Consider the following 21169-nt stretch of genomic DNA (forward strand, 5'->3'; position numbering starts at 1 on the left):
ACAGGATTAGCTGGAACCTTGTTTCTGAGAAATAAATATGATTTGAATCGAAACTGAGAATTTGCTATCAGAAACAAACAGAAAAGAATGTCCCTTTTTTATTACTTATTTTTTTTTAATTCTTCTTCTTCTTCTTCTTCCTTAAGGGAACAACAGCCAATTCTTCTCAAACTCAAAGCAAAAATGCTAATGGCTAAGCAACAGTGAATCATCTGAATTGAAACCTGAAAATTGTATTTACTTATTTTCAATGTACTAATGATTTCAGTAAGAAGAAAAACAAATATATGAATTAATTGAAAATCTCAATGGAGTATGTATGTTAACTGCTTGTTAGGACAAACTCCAAGCCATTAAACTGAACGGAGCTGAACAACAGAAACCAAGATGGAAAAAGCTTTAATAATGCACTTAATCTAAACCAAGTTTTAGGAAGCTGGAGTTCCAGAGTAGCTGGTGCCCAAGAGTTGTCCTGAAAATAGCTGCCTCTACTCTTTTTTTTTTTTTTTTTTTTTTACTTCTAGCTACAATACAGTACAGTGTGAGGACCTCCTGATACAAGCTCAGAGAAAATATTCTTCAATTAAATACATTTGACTGCTTTTCTTGCCTATTCATGGTAGTGATCAAAGGACAAATGTTATGTTGCATTGGAATTAAGTCCCCCCAGAATACTTCCATTAGAAATCAAATATATATATAAAAAAGACAAAAATGTATTCTGTGATTTCTAGGATGTACAGGTCAAAGTGCCTTCAGAACAACATTCTTGTTCTATCTTACAACCATTGGCAGTGCAAGTTAGTAGACAGAATGTCAGAGCTGCTGCAAATCTCTTAAATCTTCTTTCCACATTTGCTTCATCTCAGTATGGAAAATGGTAACTTCCTGATGCTTTTGCCACTGTCTTAGATTTCCTATCTCTAAAATGAAGCTAACGATAGCTTGCAAAACAAGCTTTTCTATTTTGAGTGCTGATATGCAAAAGAACTTGTGTATTTATGTATCAGCAGGGATGGGTCTGTTGCTTTACATTATTTGTCCTGTTTAGTTTTTAAGGGGAAAATGATACCATAGAGCAGTATCAAACATTTTCATTTGATGTTTCTCCATACCTAGTGATAATAATAGTGTCCATATCTCAGTTCTTTCATTGAAGCTTAAGGGTAAATAGATTTAGTTTTAGAACTTCAGCTGACTGTACAAAACATAAAATAAGAATACAATTTTTAATTGAAATTACTGAAGTGAATAGAAAACTTAAGGCATAATAAAGACATCTCGTGCTGAGAAATAGATTTTTTTTTCCACCTGCCTGGACATGCATTTATGTTCCTTGTCTTGAGAAGTTTTGCTGTGCATTGTTTCACAAAGCCATGCCTAATTTCTCTCTTCCTTTTTTCCCTGGAGGCACTGCAGAAGCACAGGGTAGGGAGGGCTTGGGGGGGTTATACGTATTTCAGAAACTTGAAATGGGTATTGGTTTTAGTTCCATGAAAAACACAAAAAGGGCTGTTGAACTACCTTGTAAGAAAACTGACTGGAATTGGGATTGGAAGGATGAGGTGCAAGTGCTTGAAAGTTTTTTGCTGTGAGTAATGTTCCTGACATAATGTGTAAGAAGAAAATGATGATGGAGTCACTTGATGCTTCACTGTCTTTCAGAAAATTAAACGAGAGCAGCCAAATCCAGCTGTAAACAAACAATTCCCTCAGCTCTGAACTCCACCCACAGTGCAGTATTTTTAAATCTCAAAGCTTTTCCCTAGTGGTACAGAGATATGAAATAATGATGAGTAATTTCTCAGGACACAGTGGGTAAGAGCTAACTGTCCATCACACAGAGTAAATGTGCTTTCTCAGAAGAAATTAATGACTTCCCTGATACACTTCGCTTCATCAGAAATCTCCTTCCTCCTGGCTATGGAAGCATCAATGGTCTTCCTCCACACTTTTTCTCCTGTCTTCTACATGATCATGTGTTGCTTCTTTCTTCATTGTTTGGCATTGCTGGGTCTTTGATCTCCCGGAGTGTGGGTGCAGGTGAGAAAATTAGTCAAAAGGAATGAAACTAGGAAAGAGTTCTGTGGACAAAAGTAGGGTAGAGTAAGGACCAGAGAAGATTTTGCCTACCTCTGGCTACAGATTTGAGCTGCTCATTCTGATTCACCTCCGAAGAAATGTAACATTCTCACTTTGGGTTTATTTTTTGAAACTGGTTGGGAGATTTCTTGACAGAAATGGTGATGAAGGACACAGAGAAGGTGGAGTTACTCAATACTTTCTTTGCTTCAGTCTTTACTGCCAAGGCCAGCCCTCAGATTTCTCAGACCCTGGAGGCAAGAGACCAGGTCTGGAGAAAGGAAGACTTTCCCCTGGTCGAGGAGGATCAAGTTAAGAGATCACTTAAGCAAACTTGACACCCACAAATCCATGGGCCTTGATGGGATGCACCCCTGAGTGTGGAGGGTGCTGATGTTATTGCCAAGCCACTCTGCATCATCTTTGAAAACTCATGGGGAACAGAAGTGCCTGAGAACTGGAGGAAAGCCAGTGTCACTCCAGTCCTCAAAAAGGGCAGGAAAGAGGACCCAGGAAACTACAGGCAGGTCACCCTCACCTCCATCCCTGGAAAAGTGATAGAACAGCTCACCCTGAGGGTTGTCTCAAGGCACGTGGAGGAAAAGAATGTTACCAGGAGTAGTCAACATGCATTCACCAAGAGGAAATCATGCCCAACCAACCCAATAGCCTTCTGTGATGGAATGACTGGCTGGGTAGATGAGGGGAGACTAGTGGAGACTGTCTACCTTGACTTCAAGAAGACTTGTGACACTGTCTCCCTTAACATCCTCATTATTAGGATGTTAACATGCATTAGGGGGAGCGTGGCCAGCAGGTTGAGGGAGGTGATTCTGCCCCTCTGCTCTGCCCTGGTGAGGCCATACCTGGAGTGCTGTGTCCAGTGCTGGGCTCCCCAGTTCAGGAGAGACAGGGAACGGCTGGAGATGGTCCAGCAGAGGGTTATGAAGATGATGAGGGGACTGGAGCATCTCCCTGGTGAGCAAAGGCTGAGAGAGCTGAGCCTCTTTAGCCTGGAGAAGAAAAGACTGGGGAGGGGATCTTATCAATGATACAGATATCTTAAGGGTGAATGTCAGGATGATGAGTGCCTTTTCAGGCTGTTTTCAGCAGTGCCCAGTGCCAGAACAAAGGGCAATAGGCACAAACAGCAGCCAGGAAGTCCCGAGTATAAGGAAAAACGTCTTTACTTTGACAGTGACAGAGCACTGGAAAAGGCTGCCCAGAGAGGTTGTGGAGTCTCCTTTTCTGAAGACGTTCAAAACCCACCTGGATGGGATGCTGTGCATCTGCGCTAGGTGAACCTGCTTTAGCAGGAGGTTGGAATACATGATCTCTAGAGGTCCCTTCCAGCACTGACCATTCTGTGATTCTGTGACAGGCATCTACATTTTTCATCTCATATAAAACTCTGGATCTTGCAGGTAACTCCTACCGCAGCCCATATCCCTGTTAACTCTCTGACAAGGTCCTGTAACACTTTACAGCAGTAAGGCTGGGTGGAAAACCAAACTACAAGGGCTAGGTTTAAGAAAAGATTTTAGCGCACAGCCCAGACTGGAGTCAATAATCTTATCTGTGGAAATTACTACTGTTCCTACAGGGAGTTGGAAATGTACCTTTCCTGAAAACAGCAAGGAGATCAATCTTGTCTTTTTGAGCAGGGCATGGTGGTGCAGCTTCCCCAACTTTGTAAAATAATCACAACACTAACCCAAGCAGGGAGGAACTGTGATAGGGTTTTAAATCCTGTCTTGCATCTCATAGGTGAATTCTGGCTAATGGAGAAGAGCTTTTCTTGCTGTTGCTGTTCCATGTGCCTTACTGAGCACCCACAGATACAGGCATCATGAAGCCAGAAAAGAAGATATTCTGAGCCTATCAGTGTAGTCAGCTGAGAGGACAGGGCACTGGCTTCTGGACACCAAGCCCTGGAGTTAAAAACTAGGACTCTTCTTCATTCTTACTGCCCTGTTTGGTATGCTTCATATGTAAGAAAGGATGCTGCCTCCTGCTGCATCCATGCACCCTCTAAAAAGAAGGGGCCATATCTTTATTTTCTGTGAAATATGATCTTGCTAGTGTTTATCAGAAGGGCAGTTTAGTTTCTAAATTCCCATTTTGGGATGGTATTTAAGTAATAAATGATTAGCCAAAGAGCTTAGACTGAGGTAAAGTTGAGCATGGCAAGAAGAGATGGATCAGGCACTTCAGGGGTTGACAGAGAGGCATCTAGCCAATTATTACGATGAGAATGCTAACCTTAATTAATTTATATTAAATATAAATCCAGCTTTCCATAAAGCCACCTTCACAACTGCCACATTTCAAAAACTATTGTTCTTTAAAACTACCCAGTGTTAGTTTTCCATTTATAATATAGATGAAAAAAATCACCTTTATAAATCCCCTTAGCTTTCACTTGCCATATTTCTTCAAGAATGGAATAGATCAAAATAAAATCTTATCTATAGTAGCTGTCTACTAGGACATCTCCATGCCTTTTCTAACACTTAATTTTTAACTAAAAGATAATCAGGCTTAAGTAAGTGTACAAGCACTAAATACTAAATGCTGCCTGCAGGTAAGGTCAAGTCATTAGCCAAATGTTTAAAAAATCTATAGCAAACCCTCATGGAAATGAATGAAATATATCAGGTCATGACACCTCTCTCAGTAAAAACACTATCTTGCCTATGCCATACAATGGCAAGATTCAGAGGCAGAGTATATGCTCTGCAAAAGTGTGTGGCCAGGTGACAAGTTGTTTTTCCAGCCGTGAGTACTACTATTCTAAATTTTTTTAAAACACTGTTAAGGATTAATTTCTATGTAAAAGAGTTAACAACAAAAGTTTACTCATAAACATGTAGTTTACTCCTAATAATTACAGTCTACATAGTTTTCTATGCAAGTATTCTCTGCTTCATTCTTTTCAAGGTGAAATGGAATAAAAAGTTACTCTGTGAGGTTTTCCAGTTATGGAAGAAAGAAGCATATGATAATTAGTTGCTACATTGCACGATAACGGAACAGTAACTCTATGAAAGCACCTTGCACTGAAAGCATATATTTTAAGAGAAAAGAGGCAATATGTTATGGATGCATACCAGTATCACTATGAAGAACACTGATACTGTGTCTTATTTTACCTCTGTAAATCAGTATCTTTCACGGAAGAAAAAAAGATCTTGGGAAATTATACACTCTGATTATCTTACAAAAAAAGAAAAGACCCAGCTACTTCTAGTTGGATTTAACAATAATCAGAGTGAAATGTGAACTAGTTACTTTGTGGGTAGGTATTTGTTTCTGGGTCTGTTATTCGAGAACGGAAGGATCTCTCAAGTGAATCTCTGTAGTTGAGAAAACGGAAGGTATATATGCTAGGTGCAAGCAACAGGATTAATATCTCTCTTTGTACTTATCAACTGCCTGCTAAATACTGTAATGTATGCTGTTTCTTTACACAGAAGTAGCATTGCAAGGTTTAGGATTTCCCCTGCCCCTGGTAAAATAGCTGATATTGGCTTTCTGATCTACAGTTTCATTTGCAGAGCAGACCATTACATCTAGCTGATTACAGTACTGCCTCAGAAGATGGTATGTTAAAGCTCTTGAGGATCAAGAGAGAATAAATCTCATAAATCTCATGCAGCCTATTTCTTCCTTTACACGCTACACAGAATAATGGAAGTCTGAGTTCATGCTAATCTTATTCTCCCTAATATGATCATTTATATTAAATATAATACTTACCTTTCTGGGAGGCAGCACCAAAAATTCTATTTATGTAAAGAAATACAGTGACTTAGCAGAAAATATGTACAGTCTTTTGATGTAGGCTGAAAATGCAAGCTATTTTAAGGCTACCTCAAAACCCATGCAGTTTCTCTGTTCCATGGAAAAACTGCCTGATGAATCTTGTAGCTATTTTCCATGGGATATGTTTTAAAAAATGGTAAGCATTTTTAGACCCTAGATTTTAGATTTAGAGAATCAGAGATGATTCACAGGAAAGTACATTCCCAACTCTAAAGCAGATCAAGGAACTCACTTATAATATCTTAATCATACAAATATCCCCCACGCTTGATTTCACTTTGTGTGTATATCTGTTGTTCAGAGATAGACAACATGAAATGGGATATACACCCTTTGCCTGTTGGTCTGGAGGCTGCAAAAAAAGACCAAGGCTTGCTGAGGGGAATGTCCATCTAAAACAGGATTAGTGTCCGCAGACATATACTTTACTTCAGATTAATGCCAACAAGTTCTATGGAGCCATTCCTTTTATATTGTATGACCCCGAACACACTTATGTTAGAGCTTTTATTGGGATGGGTTTTTTAATCAGATTTGGAGTGAGAAGAAAATTTATAATTTGATATTTGTTTCTTGGAATATACTTCATTGGGAGAGGTAGGCGGTCGTGTGATGTCTGGTTCCAGCTACTTCTCCTCATTCACTTAAAAACTATATATAGAGCTGCTTCCTTGAGAAAAATATACCAAGAGCATGTAACTCCAGCTGAATTCCCAAAGAGCACTGGGTTCTTAGATTCCCCCTAAACTGGCTGTTTTAGTATGGACACGTTTAACTGACTTTAGCCTCCCTAACTTAAAATGTGTGGCAATTTCCCCAGGAGAGAAAAAGCAAAATGTAACTCAGGTGTTCCAGAACCTGTATATATTTGGTTTTCACATTAGAAATAAACCCTAAAGTAACACCAGAACTGAAATGGGAGTTGAGGAGATTCAGCAGAGCTGGAGTAATATAATTTGGAATTTTCTCTGAGCTGGAATGCGCTCAGAATTAATTATCAATCATTTGTACTAAGCAAAGAGAACCAAGTACCAGTGTACTTTGTGGAATGATTAAAGTATGCATTGTACTGTAGGAACAAAAAGATCCAAAGACGTAAAAAACCTTTAACTCCTCAATCAATTTACCATATTTTATCTTCAATTTCAGGGTGATTTAAGGACATGCCAAATATTGTAAACTGCTAATATTCTTTTAAAAACCTAATGGAATTCCAATTTTATAATGCTAGGTCTTTTTTAAGGGTTTATTAATGCTGAAATTAATAACAAGCTGTCAATAATTTGAGAGCAATAATGTAAGTTACAGTGGCTGTTCAGAGCAGGTAGAAAATGTGTTGACTATTCTTTAAACCAGATTATTTGAATCCTGGGTGGAGAGAATCTCTGAGGTTTGTACAGACATATTTAACTGAGGTTACAAGTTACAAGTGATAAACTAACATTTAATTTTCACTTCTCTCTTTCATTTTACAAATTTTCAGGACATAGCCATGCAAGAACAGCAGTTCAGGCAGAGACTGTGTGGTGCTGCACAGATGGAAAAGAGCACCCATGTGTTATAACTTGCAGAGTGTGTTTGAAAAGAAGTGCAGAGAAGCCTGCCAGTTCTCTCGTCTGTACTAAGGCACAGTCAACAGCAGGTTAGTACTGCAGTATTAGTTAGGGAACCCCGATAAAAGGGCAGTAAGCTTACTCTGCACATAATCACTACAGACTAACGACACCCTAAATAGCTCAAAGCCTTAACTGATATGAAGCACAGTACTTGGTTTGCTAGGTCAGCAGTCCAACTCCCTAGTGTCTCCTTGCTGTTAATGGAGAAACAGTCATCCAGAAGATGACTCGGATGTTACTGGAGGTACCTGTATCCTTCTATTAGTTGTTGAAGCTGAGACTAGTTCTGTAATAGATGAATCCTGTTCATTTTCAGTACTAGTTGTGGGATGATAATATAACCTTTACTGTCACTCTACGATCCTGTCTACACTGCCATCTCCTATGAGTTTACTAGGAAACATAACCCAACAAAATATATAGGTTCCAGGGATGCACTAAATGTATTTTGTCTTTGGTATCATTATGTAATGCAGAGTTTAAGCAGTTCACAATTTAATAAATGTACTGCATTTCAGTCTCCCCACGTAGATTCCAGAGACAACCAGCATGATTTCTGCAGAAAATTTGCACAGAAACTGTTTTTCCCACAGAAATAGTACTTTTCCCCTCATAAATAAGTCTTGATAAATGATTCTGTAGATCAAAACCAGCATGGTATGTATTTACCTACAGTAAAGGCTATGAGTTTTAAAATGATCATGTATAATAGGCACTGATTTCACCCAGAAAATAACCAATGAAACAAAAAACCCAACCAAAACAAAACCCAAACAACTCCCCTTTCCCTTAATTGGATTGTGTGTTGATAGAGTTTAGGCAGTAGATAAGAGGGAGACTGTATGTTCCCAAAGAAAGTGTCACAGGAAATTAATTACCCATTTTTTTCAGAACTGTTTCCTCCTTTGTATTTATGAATATATGCTCATTTGGATTTTGTTGTTTTGTATCTGAAGAAAAGCTTAGGAGTTTCAACTTACACACTGCACTAATTTAAGAACTGAATTTCATTTTCCCTCCATCTGATATAACAATGCAGGCACAAGGTGCCATAAAGAAACACTTTCTAAAATCATTCCATATCTGCTAGTTAATTCTGAATAGTCTGATTTAATCCCAGATCTGTGTCTGAATTAAAAAAGTGGTAATTGAAAAGTAAAAAGAATACCCAGCTGAATGGAAGTGGCACTTTTTATAGAACTTTCTCAAGAACAGGGAAGTTGCCCAAAGCCTGCAGTTCCACAGTCAGTTTGTAATTATGTTACTATAAATTAAAACTAATTATGTTTGTTGGAGTAGAATCATCTTCAATTTGCGTTGTAAATGAAATAAACCCCATCCCACTAAGGTACAACAGAGCAAAAACCAAATGTGCATAGAGAGACTTCTGTAGTTTTGCCAGTCTAGTCATTGGGAGAGCTATTACTCTGGCCCATACTTGGAAAACCTGGAATAAATATTGAAGTTGTTGGCTCACTGCAACCTCTTCACTAACTGTTTTGTTCTGTTTAAATTTTGTGATTTGGCTTGATTTCTTTCCTTAGCAACAATATGAGGCAGGCAATTCTTAACAGCTTAAAAATTCTGCTAAAAAATGCAGCAATGGTACATGATGAGGTTTCTTTCACTGTCAGATCTTAGAATATCCATGTCTAAGGACACAGCAAAAAAAGCCATGGCTTTCTGTTCCAACTCCGTTTTTTCATCAAAGGGGAGATAAAAAGTGGAAAAATAAACTCTGGAAACTAAATTTAGTCACGCAGCATGGAAGCTACCCAAACCTGCTAGAGATCTGGGCCAGTGTGTGCTTGTGAAAAACAGGGTCATGACAGCATAAAACCCAGCCCAGACTCAGGTCTCCAAGCACCAGGCTCTTTACAGTCAAGTGCTGAAGATGGCCTTTGTTCCCCAGGGCTCTGAAGCTAAGTAACAGAGTGAGGCAAGCGAGTGAATGAAACGGAGCCAGCGAGATGGTTGTAAGGGTGTGATAAAAGTACAGAACAACACATACTACAGCTTGCTCTTTCTCTAATCTCTGCCATGGAGAGAAGTGATCTCCAGCCTTCACAGCAGGTAGCATTTTGTCTCTTTTCCATCCCCATGGGATTCTGTGGTTTCAGTTCACTAAATCTTTAAAATTCTTCAATCAAGGACTTGCAGTTTTTTCAGAACTCTTCTCTGCCTTATTATGACAAATCTAAGAATTAGAGCTCACTTAGCTATGTTTAGGTATAGAGGAGAAATCTACCTTTTCTAAATTATTTCCTTAGCAAACATAATAATGAAAAGAAATTTGGAATAGCAAAGGCATGTCTTTCCAATTGTTTTCCATTGAAGTCTAACATAAAAACACAGGTTAATAAGTTGGAATTAAAGCTGTCAAAGGAGAGTGGCAGTTGTCCTTTGATGTCTGAGTGAAAAGCATTTCCATGGCCCTTCCAGTTGCAATAAATAGGTGACTATGGAGAGGACAATCAGTAGTATATAAGTAGTAAACAGAAGTGATCTTTTTTCACTTTCAAACCAATTCTTGAAAACTTGTAATAAAGATATGTAATAGCAAAATTCTTTTAATTTAGTAAAACTTACACTAGCAATTAATATAATCATTGACCAAAATTAGTTAAGTAGGATTAGGCATGTTTACTTGAAAACATCCAGCCTGGCAGGTAGGTACTGAATGAGTCTGTTTTTTGCCTTGTATGCTCTGGTGCTTCTACAGCACTAGAATGAAACTGGAATTGAATTTATCTAATATAGGCTGGATATCTACTTTTTTCTCTGCAAGCACTTTGTTTTAAAAAAAATCTTGGTTGTTGTCTTAAACACAAATGAAAAGCTTTACAGACGTTAACTTGAGACTTATCCTAGTGTCTTTGCAGCCCTACAACTATGCAGAGAAAAACAATTGTCATACATCCCCTATTTATTTCTCACAAAGATGGAGCCTCAAGACAGCTCATAAAGAATTAAATACGTTTTGCAATAATATAAATATTTATCTTTTATAGAGAAATATCTTTGATCACAACAAATCCTACTCATTGTGGCCTTTTTGTACTTTCACTGAAGTCTCCCTTATACATAGTACTTATCATATACAAAATAAACCCACATTCTTCCCAAACTACCTTGTCTTTTGTTTTGAGGCTTTAATAGATGCTGTTAAGTATGCAGTATATGACACTGAATAGCCAATCTCATTAGAGAGATTCTCTACCTAGATAACACCCAGAACGTTAAAGAACAGCTTTACCCTTCACAGATAAAGAGGCTATGCTACTCTCTGAGCAGCTGCGAAAAGGCATTTATCAAAAGTTATATTTTTTTGTCTATGCACTGAAAACTAACACAGTCAGCATTCCATACACTAAACTGTTGAACTAAACTTTTTCAAGTTAACTAAGTTAATCTTAAAACATGAGACAGATCTTTCTAAATGCAGAAGAAAGAGGGAAAAAATGCACTACTCTGAATTGTATATTTAATATAAAATAAATGAGAGCAAAATCTATGGTACATGATTCTTTGGAACAGGGAAAAGCACACCTGCCAGGATATTTTTTATATATATATATATATATATATATACACACATATAGCCTACTCACAGTGCCTTTCAGCTATTACAACCCTACACAGTGTTTGACATGACTTCATAAATTCATACTGCTTCAGCTGTAAAAGCTGTGAGGGATAGCTGAAGACTGCTGAGCCTGATGTATACAGAAAAAGACCTCTCTGACATTAAAATAAATATGTAAAGCTTTATAAACCACTCCTGTAAAAGTGGTTCAGTCTCTTCTTTTAGGCCTAATAGGAAAAGCCAGTGAAGACCTATCTTTTTTGCCAGCTTTACCGACTCTTACGGAATCCTAAAAGCAACGCTTGTTCTGGCAACAGTAAAGAGAAGGCAGAGAGTAGGAAAAACACCAAGACTCAGAGCCTCCTCAGGTTGTCACTGACCTCCAGTCTTTTCAGACTCTAATACCTGGCATACTAACTCGTCTTGGGTTTAAAACACAAAACAGCAAAACACAGATCAGAACAGATAGTTCTTTGTTGCTGCTGTGCTTTTCTAAGTCCTTCTAGGCCAGCCAATAATGCCTGTGTGAGAACTGCCAAGAATTAATTATCGGTGGCCTCCTTAAACAAGTAGTCCATACTTCTGTTGTGATAGTAGTACAGTCATACCATGTGATTTCTAAACCCATCTTGCTATGGGGACTGATCATGAATGATCCTTCTTTCCTCTCTGCTAATACTGAGTAATTGCTGTTAATCTATAGTGCTGCACGGGGAAACATTTGGGTGCAGTATAGCAAATGTACAGTGAAGATTACCAAATATTTTAGAAAGAAGAAAAGAATACATTTGTTACTGAATCATGCATGTTATGATGGCTAACATTATATTTTTGTTGTAAAGTAAAAGATTATTTTTATACCCACAACAAAACATGGACCTGCAGAACTTTTCAAGCAATCTTCTAACAGCTTCATGCGAGTCTTTTGCAGCTCAGGACTGTCCCATTCATCTGCTTCAACTCCCCAGTATAAGTCTATGACCTGGAAAAGAGCATGCAACATTGTTACTTTATCATATGCCCTTTCTACCTATCAAATTAAAAATTAACTTTGTCAACATTTCATGTACTGCTAAGGATTGCTCTACAGTGCAGTAAAAGGCAATGAGGTCGACATCCAGTCCTTACACAGACTCACAGGGTTTCCTTAGGTAAATGACAATTCAAGCCTCTTATTTTCCCACCCAGACAATCCCTCCTGGGATAGTCTCTCATTTCACATTCATACATTTTTTCAGAGATTAGCATGACAAGGTCTAGATTTGATGTAGTCTTTATTTGCTGCTAGATTGCGTATAATGGATGGGTCAGAATAATGACAAAATGCATCGATAAAATCCTGGCTCCGTGGAAATTAATGGGATCACAGTCAAGACCATGACTTGACACCCTGTGTAACTTGTATCCACAGGATATAAACTCATTCTGTGCATATGGCTCAAAAGCAAAAAATATATGCGGTTCTGTAATATTGTACTTCCTTTGTTAGCTGGTCTTTGTTACTTTAGAAGCAGAGATTGTATAGATATGCAATGGCAGACAGCTTGCTGTTCTGCCTTTCATCTGTAGCTACTGACTCAGTTTTGTGATGGTAATCAGTTGCAACAAATTCCTGGAAGAAACTGGAATATGGATGTTAAATTTATTTGAAGCGATTAAGTGAATTGTGATTTCACTACACATTCTAAAAGGCTGAATTCTTACCATGGGAAATTTAATTTAAAAGAATAGGGATCAGATGTATGCAATTCTTTTGGAATAAAACTGATGGTACGTGCTACTATGCTCTCATTTAAGCTACTATTGCTTATTAACATCACATATGTAACTTGAACAAAAAAAGTCCAAATAGTTAAAAAAAATCAAAATTGTATTAAGGCACAAATATATTACAATATTGTTTATTGTAATATGATTTGTACTATGGAAGCACTCTGCTGTTTCCATAAGAAACAGAATCACAAAACTAGCTGTTCTCTAAACAGATCATAAGATCAGCCTGAAGATCTAATATAGGAACTAATAATGGGTTGATATAAAAGTAAAATTCACCACTTTGCAGCTGGTTCATCTACTTGGAAAGTTTCTCATAGCAATAAATACCAAGGTTTAAGACCTAATTGTAGAAGTATTTATGCCCATGTTTAATTTCACTACCAACAGCCTTGTTGGTTATTTCTGCCAGAAAAGTTTGGGACGTGCCAGTTTTTGCTGGAGTAGACACACTGTTGCCAAACATGAGAGGTAATGACTGATGATGAGTGAAATAGCCCAATGTATAGAATGCATTATAGCTGACACTGCCAAGAAAATACACTTAATACCTTTATTTATTACAGGAACTCTGTTCCAAAATTTTGCTGGAACAAGCGCTTCTGCTTTACAAAACGGCATCTCAAGCATCCTTCCTGTTTCCCTCATTTGCACTGATTTCTTCTCTGTCCTTTTCTCTTTTAGTCTCATTCGGAAAAAAGTGTTCCCTTCTTCCTCTCTCCCTTCTGTTATTTATCAATATGACCTCATTACTGAACATCACATTGTGTTCAGCTGTCTGATTACTTGAATGACATATGATAAAGCTTAACTATTCTAGTCATAAAATTAGACCTTCTTAGCATACAGTCAAAAATATTTGAATTACTTGGTTGAATGAATTTATTTTGCTGCGCAAGTTCATCTGAAACATAAAATCAATTTCTATTTTAATTAACTGTTCAGGAATCATGTTAGTTCTGTAAATGTGAAGAGGAAATTCTCTGGAATAGCAGATATTGTAGGGGCTTAGTGGCTGCCTTCTCTGTGTTATAACATTATAGATTATTTTTGTGGGGTAACACAATTTTGGCACATAGGATGTTAACATGTTATAATTTTGTCCTGCAAGAAGAAATATTTTAGCCTTCAAGCCTCTGAAGACACCAAGAATTTCAAAATGAGGGGCTTATCAGTTATTCTTTATGTTAATTAAAATAAATAGGATTTACAAAATTGAAGAAATGAAACAAGAAGACAAGTATTTCTGATTTTGAAGTATGTTTTTACTTATACTTGGAAAACCTGTGTGGAAAACACCCACTCTAACTGTCAGTAGAGCTGCCAAGGTGAGACGACAACCAATGCTGTGTGAGGGCTACTTACACACAGCACACTGACCCTGGCTTAGTTCAGTTCCACACTAGTCATCTAACGGAGACTTCTTGTTCATAATTCAGTGTTTCCTTTTGTCCTACCAATCTGAGAGTTTCACAGATTTTTATAAGGAAATGAAATAATTTTATCTTTATTGCTTTCAAATGCTTAAAAAAACCATTAAAAATGCATTAATGCAAAATTCCACTTACCTTCTAACATATTATCACATGGTGAAAATGATTTTAAACAGTTCGTTGTTCCCAAGAAGAAAAGAGTATACTGTTAATTAACTATGGTTAGTTATCCTCCCAAAATTTTCTGTTACAACTGCTTTCTTTAATCTCTGTCCTTCCTTAAAAAAAAGTACTGTGTTTCAGGTATGAAACACCATGCACTGAGTCTTTTTCTCAGATTACTTGCTTTCTGTCTCCACCAATACCTGTTTTTCAGAAATATTTTCTGATTCAATGGAAAAGGAAGTCCATCGAGCCAACAGATTCATACAGTGATTGAATATATTCAGTTCTGCTTCCATACACATGGTGGTTATATTCCCTAACAGCTTCCACCAACTTGAGGATGCCTGACAGATCTCATGCTTTGCAACAACTGAAACACTTATCAGTGCAGCCAGATGACTCAGTGGAAGCTGGAGCAATGAATTACTCAAGTGCATTTCATGTGGGTCACGATTTATTAGGAAAAGGACGTCTTTACAACACCCTATATTGCAGCATGTTTGTGGTAGTTGCACACAAGGTATTCTTGTTTGTTCAGTAGAAGATTACATATCAGGATGAAAAGTTATGTGTTCTTCTCTGTACAGGGAAATATAAATTTATCCCTGTATCTAAAAAGTACATAGTATTTCCTTACCACCACGGCACTAAAACCAGTAGTCTTAATTTTGCACGCTAACGTAGAGAAACTCAGTGTATCAGGAAAAGAAAAGGAAAAAAAAAAAAGTTTTGATAAACTCTATCTCACAGTCTCATCCAAAATGCCTTACTATTTTCCCTTGGTAATTTTTTGTACAAGTTTTCATACTTTGCTTCCACAGAAATGCGAGAGCTTTCTAGCTGTTTTCAAAAATGTGTCAGTGGAGCTGTCTCTCAGGCCTCGTATCACATAAGGATGCTCCCGGTGTTGAAACTATATAATAAAATAATTTGCTTCCACGAATATCAACTAGAGTAAACGTAATTATTCCTCCCCTAGAGACTACATTGCAACGTATGTGAAGAAAGATGTGTTTCATCTCACAAAGAACTCAGTGGTTCATGATCTCCTTGGAATAGACATTTCCCTCCTGTCACTGAGATCTCTCCTCAAAGATGACTGAGAAATAAAGAGCTGATGTTTTCCATTTAATATCACATGATTGTAACAGGAGAAATATGCTGTATTATTTAAATATCTTTTGCTATTCCTTGCATGTACCACTGCAGCTGGGACTTCCCAATCAGCTGATGAGCTAGGGCCTTCAGATGAAATTCTTTGATAGCCATAATCAAAAATCACTCTGGAATTTATGACTATGCAGAATCAGCAACTCCACTGTGACTCAGGGAATTAAAACCAAATATTGTAATTTAAGAACTTGTTATTTTGATTAAAAAACAGCTGCATGTGCATCAAGAATAATACACTGGGAGGAACAGGATGTTCCATAAAAGGCGTTAGCTGTTTCCAAGTAAGCTACGCTCTGGAGAGCTGAGTTTTCGAAGCTGCTAAGATGGGAAGTTAATACCAGTATGTGAGGAAGGCTTGAGGATGTAGAACCAGAATTTTTGAAAAACTGAATAACATTTTTAGAACATCACATGCTGTATTTGTTTCTCTTAGCAGAGAGCCTATTCCAAGCCTGTTGACACATATGGGACTTTACTGGATGACTTTACTGGACTGTGAATTAGGATATACCTGACTTAAAAAGTACCAGTGACTTATGCAACTGTATTTATTACGAATTGGCTCTTACCAAAGATGTGTATGGGTCTGTGTCTTCCTTAACACAAAGGAAAACATGAACCGACTGAAGCAATGGGAATTTCACAATTGACATTAAAGGAAGCAAATTTCGTAGTATAAAATCACAATAGAAATGTTCCACATTTGATTCATTTTGGTAATCAGTTTCAATATTCACCTCGTTAAAGTATTTTACACACTGCAGTGGAAGACAAACCTATAGTTGGAGTAGATATAATGTAACAATTATGTGAGTATACAGATGGTGCTACTTCAATGATTACATGAAAAGTAGGTTGCATTGAGTATGTTTTCTAGAAGTACAACACAGTAATTCAGATGTAACATTATTTCTTCTTAAATACTTTGAGTATCTAAAATAGAGGTGGCTTCATTAAGTTTCTAATGTGAAAGTTGTCAGTTTGTTGCCATATTGTTTTTAACACCCATGCAATGTTGCACTGTAAAATCCTGTTCCTTTCCTCTATGTAGAATTTACCTCAAATCTGCCTGTAAAATAATTTAAGTACATCAATTCAGTACAATTAACATATGAAAGACATTTTTTGCAGTTTTCTGGTTTACCAATCATAATAAAAATCTGTTCTAAATAGAGTTAATTTCACAAAAAAATAACACAAGATTCAACCAAAAAAACCTACCTGAAATTCCAGCCCATAGTTTTCCCTGCAGAATTCTCTCAGCTTAGGATACACGTGTTCTCTTAGGGTGCTCCTTTCTGCTATTGTATCTGTGTTGGGAAAAAAGATGTTATTAACAATATTTAGACAAACTCTGTTCTTTTAGTCAGAGATACAGATTTATCACATAAAGAAGAGCCCTTAACTCACACACCCACCCTCACACCCCCACCAAATTAAAATCAGGTGCTGGGATTTTATCTCCAAACTGTATGTTGTACAAACACATTTATGTGTTTATTTGTGCATCATTAGGCTTCAGAAACATCTTACTATTGCAGCATATTCCAATACAATGCAGCTGAATTAATTTTGCAATTCAGCAATCAGAATTTCTTTATCAGTCTGACTTATATTTCATTTTCAGGAAGCTGAATTTTACAAATTAGAAACACCATGGATCAAAGAGATAGACCAAAGATGAGAGATCTCTCTATACTTAGAAATAAATCAATAACATGAATTACTGACATTGTGTCAAACACTATAACTTTCTTCACCATCTTTAATCTGATAGTATCTTAAAAGGAAGAAAGCTGTTAACACCATTATTTATGGTATCTTTTTGGTCCAGGTGATTCCTGCTATCATACTAAATGCACAGTTCTGACATCATGTTATTCTTACCATGCACAATGACATGTTTTTTGATAAGGTACAATAAGGCAATGACACCAAAATTATTATTAATTTCCATCTATCCAACACATTTATATACAACTTAACACTCAAGAAACATACTGTCAAATGTGAAGTAGATTTGGTTAGCAATGACATCTTCTGTAGATAATAAATTTTATTGTCTTTCCTAATAAGACTAAGATATGTGATCGATTTTGCTAGGTCTAGATTATGACCAGTGTCAACTGAGTTAAGACACAGAGGGATGACACTGTTGCTAAGTTATTTTCAAAAATAAAACACAACTGCTGTAAACCACTAGATCTGAGCACCATATGATGAAAAATAAAGTGTTAACTTATGAATGATGGAGAACATCTGCTGCAGTTAAAGCAGTATTTGTATAACTGCACTGAAACAATAGGTTAAACCCAATTTAACAATCCCCGTATTGTTGTATATCAGAGATATGTATACAAATCTAACAACGTTTTGTTTATCAGAGCCACAGCTGATACATCTAAGTCAGAGGTCTGTTCATAGAATCAAAGACACAGATTTATATTTTTTATTTTGACAATACTAGGAGAGTGTGAAATGCATACTTCAATTAATTACACCAAATTCATAATATCCTTCTTAATATTTAAACATATCTTTGAAATATTTCACAAACGTGTGGTGTAATTACCATTTATTTTATAAACAGACAGCAATCCAGAACACTTCCAGAGAATTATTTCTTGTGAAATTTTCATCAAGGTAAAAAGGCTTGAAAGTACAGTTATGAGCTTAACCCAATTTATCTGAATTACCACAGTTCTTCCTTCGCCAACTTTTGATGGGGAAAAAAGAACTCAAAAGAGTAGTAGTTTTCATAAAACATCCTTTTAAAGTGTAACAATATTACGTATTTATGATTTCATGTTTTACAATATACTAACTATACTAATGTGTTCTGAAGACAACAGTCCAGAAGCATTTGCCAACTCCTTGCTCCATCACAAGCTTTCTATTTGACTGTGGGCGCACCACTCAAGGCAAGATCCTGAATCTGAAGTGCTCAGCTTTTATATATCCAAGTTGAACACTGCAAATAAGACAGACCCTGCTCTGGACTACATTCAGAGGATTGTGGCCTCACTCCCCCTCTCCTCACTCACTTGTCTCTCAGGAAGTTATTACCCTTCTCTCCCTGGCACTGAAGAGGCTGCACCAGGAGTGCTGTGTCCAGCTCTGTGCACCCCAAATCAGGAGGATGGGGAGGAAACTGGAGATGCTACTGAGATGGTTGGGGCTAAAAGCACATGGCCTCCAAGGGGAGATTGACGATCTGGGCTTCTTTAATGTGGTGAACAGTCTACAACTACTTCTAAGGCACTTACAACGATGATGGACCCAAGCTTTCTGTGGCAGTGTCAGACCGTACAATAAAAGCAACAATAACATATTAACAGCTGGGAAGTTCAGCTTGGACACTTAGGAGAAGCTCCTCTGTCCTTGGAACTCTTCAGCCCTTGACTAGACAAGTTCATGGTTGACCAAGTTACTGTTGGCAGCACTTCAACAGAGAGGTTAGCCCAGATGACCTCCTGAGTCCCCCTTGCAACCAGCAGTGATCCTGACCCTCAGAAGAAGCTGCAGGTTTGGCTTAGTCATCCAAGCCCCTCACAGAGTACCTGGGAAGACTTTTGCTACTGTGTGGGCCAGTGGGAGCAAAACTGTAGAGTAAACTAGCTGGTGCCAGGGACCCAATGTCCATGCCATATGTATTTCAGGGGATTTTACTTTGGGTTGGGCTCAACCCTCACACACACTTGGAGTGCATTAGGTGAGATCCTGGAGTTATCTTCCTGTTTTTAATTCAAAAGGAACCCAGTTCATGCACGCCAAGACTGCTCTATGATATGATATTAGATAGTGATGTTCAAGAGACCCACCTCAGAAATGTACTCCAGTTCTAGATGAATACAGACATATCCTACATATATGTAGGAACAGACTGCAAAAAACAATGCTTTCAGCCCAGAGCTGCCTGAGATAGTACATAAGGAACAGAGGGACAGGTGAGTTGCTCCCTCCTTAGGATCCACAGTCACTAATATTCTCTCATACTTTAGTGCCTAAGTCAACCTTTTCTTGCATAATGTAGTACACAGCTTACAAGGCTAATTAGCCAGAGGTTTGCACTGTGCCAACACAGCAGTCTTATTTTGGCTCCCAAAGCACCTTTTCTCAGTGCTAGCTTGGAGTCACTGTACTGCATGGTTTCTGTACTTTGTGGTAAAAGCTACACGCATACTTTGCTTCATCTGAAATAGTTCACTTTTTTATTTTAACCTTTACAGTAACTGAGACCCTTAGATTAGTTTGTGATAGAAGGCTATATATTCTATATTCTTTGTCTTAACACAGGTTAATTTTGGCATGCAAGTCTATGAAAACACAGAACATCATATCATCATGACTGAGTAGAACAAACTGTTGAAAACCAACTTACTACTCAGTTACTAAGCTAAAAAAAAAAAATTCTTGTCTCTAAGTGGAAATTAATAATGACTACAGCTTTATTATTAATGAAGAAACAATTCACAGTTACTGTTTGCAGTTACTTAAATGATCAATGTGATAGCAGACGCAACGGTCTTAGTAGGGAACTAAAATAGGCTAAGTTGCAGGAACAACAGAAAAAAAATATTGGGAAAGGGAAGAAGTGAAGAGGAGTAAACGTGATTAAATGATAAATGGGAAACATATTGTCTGAGATATAGAACAACTAAAACCATATCCTGCTGCTTGCCATTTATGCCCATAGGATTTACACTGCAGAACCCCACTGGCTCTAGTTTTAGAGCACGGTGCTGCTTCCTGCAGGGTATCTTGTAGAGTTGTTCACAAAATGAAACAACACACTGCAAGAGTAGTGCTACCTTTCTAATACCTTATAAATGAAATTGAAAGAGATAAAACATTCCTTCAACTAGAACTGTGCTCTGGATAAGATACTTGGTGTACCTATCCTGTATTTTTATTCCTGCCTAATGGAATATGCTTGTCACATTGGAATTTGCATCTGGTGCTTATATTAATGAATTTTAAGAGTCCCTCTATATTTGTACTAAGTTGCAAAACTTTACGGAAATAAAAGTGCATGTAGTTAGGATGAATTAGAGTAATTAGTATGGATGGCAGATAAGCTAGTTTAATTAAATAAAGTCTAACCTGATTTACAGTGACAGCAAATCTGTGAAGCTGGCAGATCCTAACAACAAAAATGTCACACAGGCAAATTCTACTTTCCAGGCTGCTGCTGCAGATGAACAAATTAACTAAATGACATTCTTCTAGCCGCCAAAATGAGAGTATAGTTTCGAGAGAAACTTTATACACCTCCTAATGTTAATTCTGATACTCTGAAATCCAAATAATACTCCACAATAAACTGTGAGAATGAAACTACATCCGTGAAAAGATAAGACTTAAGCCCCCTGCAGCCCTAAGCTTGTCTCCAGTACTTGAATGAAACCAAAAAACAACTCCATCTTGAGCAAGACAGTGACTTGAATGCACAGCTTCCATACAAGTGCTAAGACTTGCAGATGGTTGCCTCCTAAGCCAGTCCATGACCACACCGC

The 21169-nt window shown here is 37.4% G+C and overlaps 1 protein-coding gene across 1 annotated transcript in view; it reads right to left on the reverse strand.

The window, feature by feature from the left end:
* Positions 1–21169, reverse strand: part of NWD2 (NACHT and WD repeat domain containing 2) — a 58053-nt gene that overhangs the window by 18336 nt on the left and 18548 nt on the right. The window contains exons 2-3 of the mRNA XM_055700574.1: positions 16875–16963; positions 11975–12091 (exon numbers count right to left, since the gene is read on the reverse strand). Coding sequence (XP_055556549.1) covers positions 11975–12091; positions 16875–16963 — 206 coding nt within the window. The remainder of the gene's footprint in view (positions 1–11974; positions 12092–16874; positions 16964–21169) is intronic.

The sequence above is a fragment of the Falco cherrug genome, chromosome 1, assembly GCF_023634085.1.
Source record: "Falco cherrug isolate bFalChe1 chromosome 1, bFalChe1.pri, whole genome shotgun sequence".
Lineage (NCBI taxonomy): Eukaryota > Metazoa > Chordata > Aves > Falconiformes > Falconidae > Falco > Falco cherrug.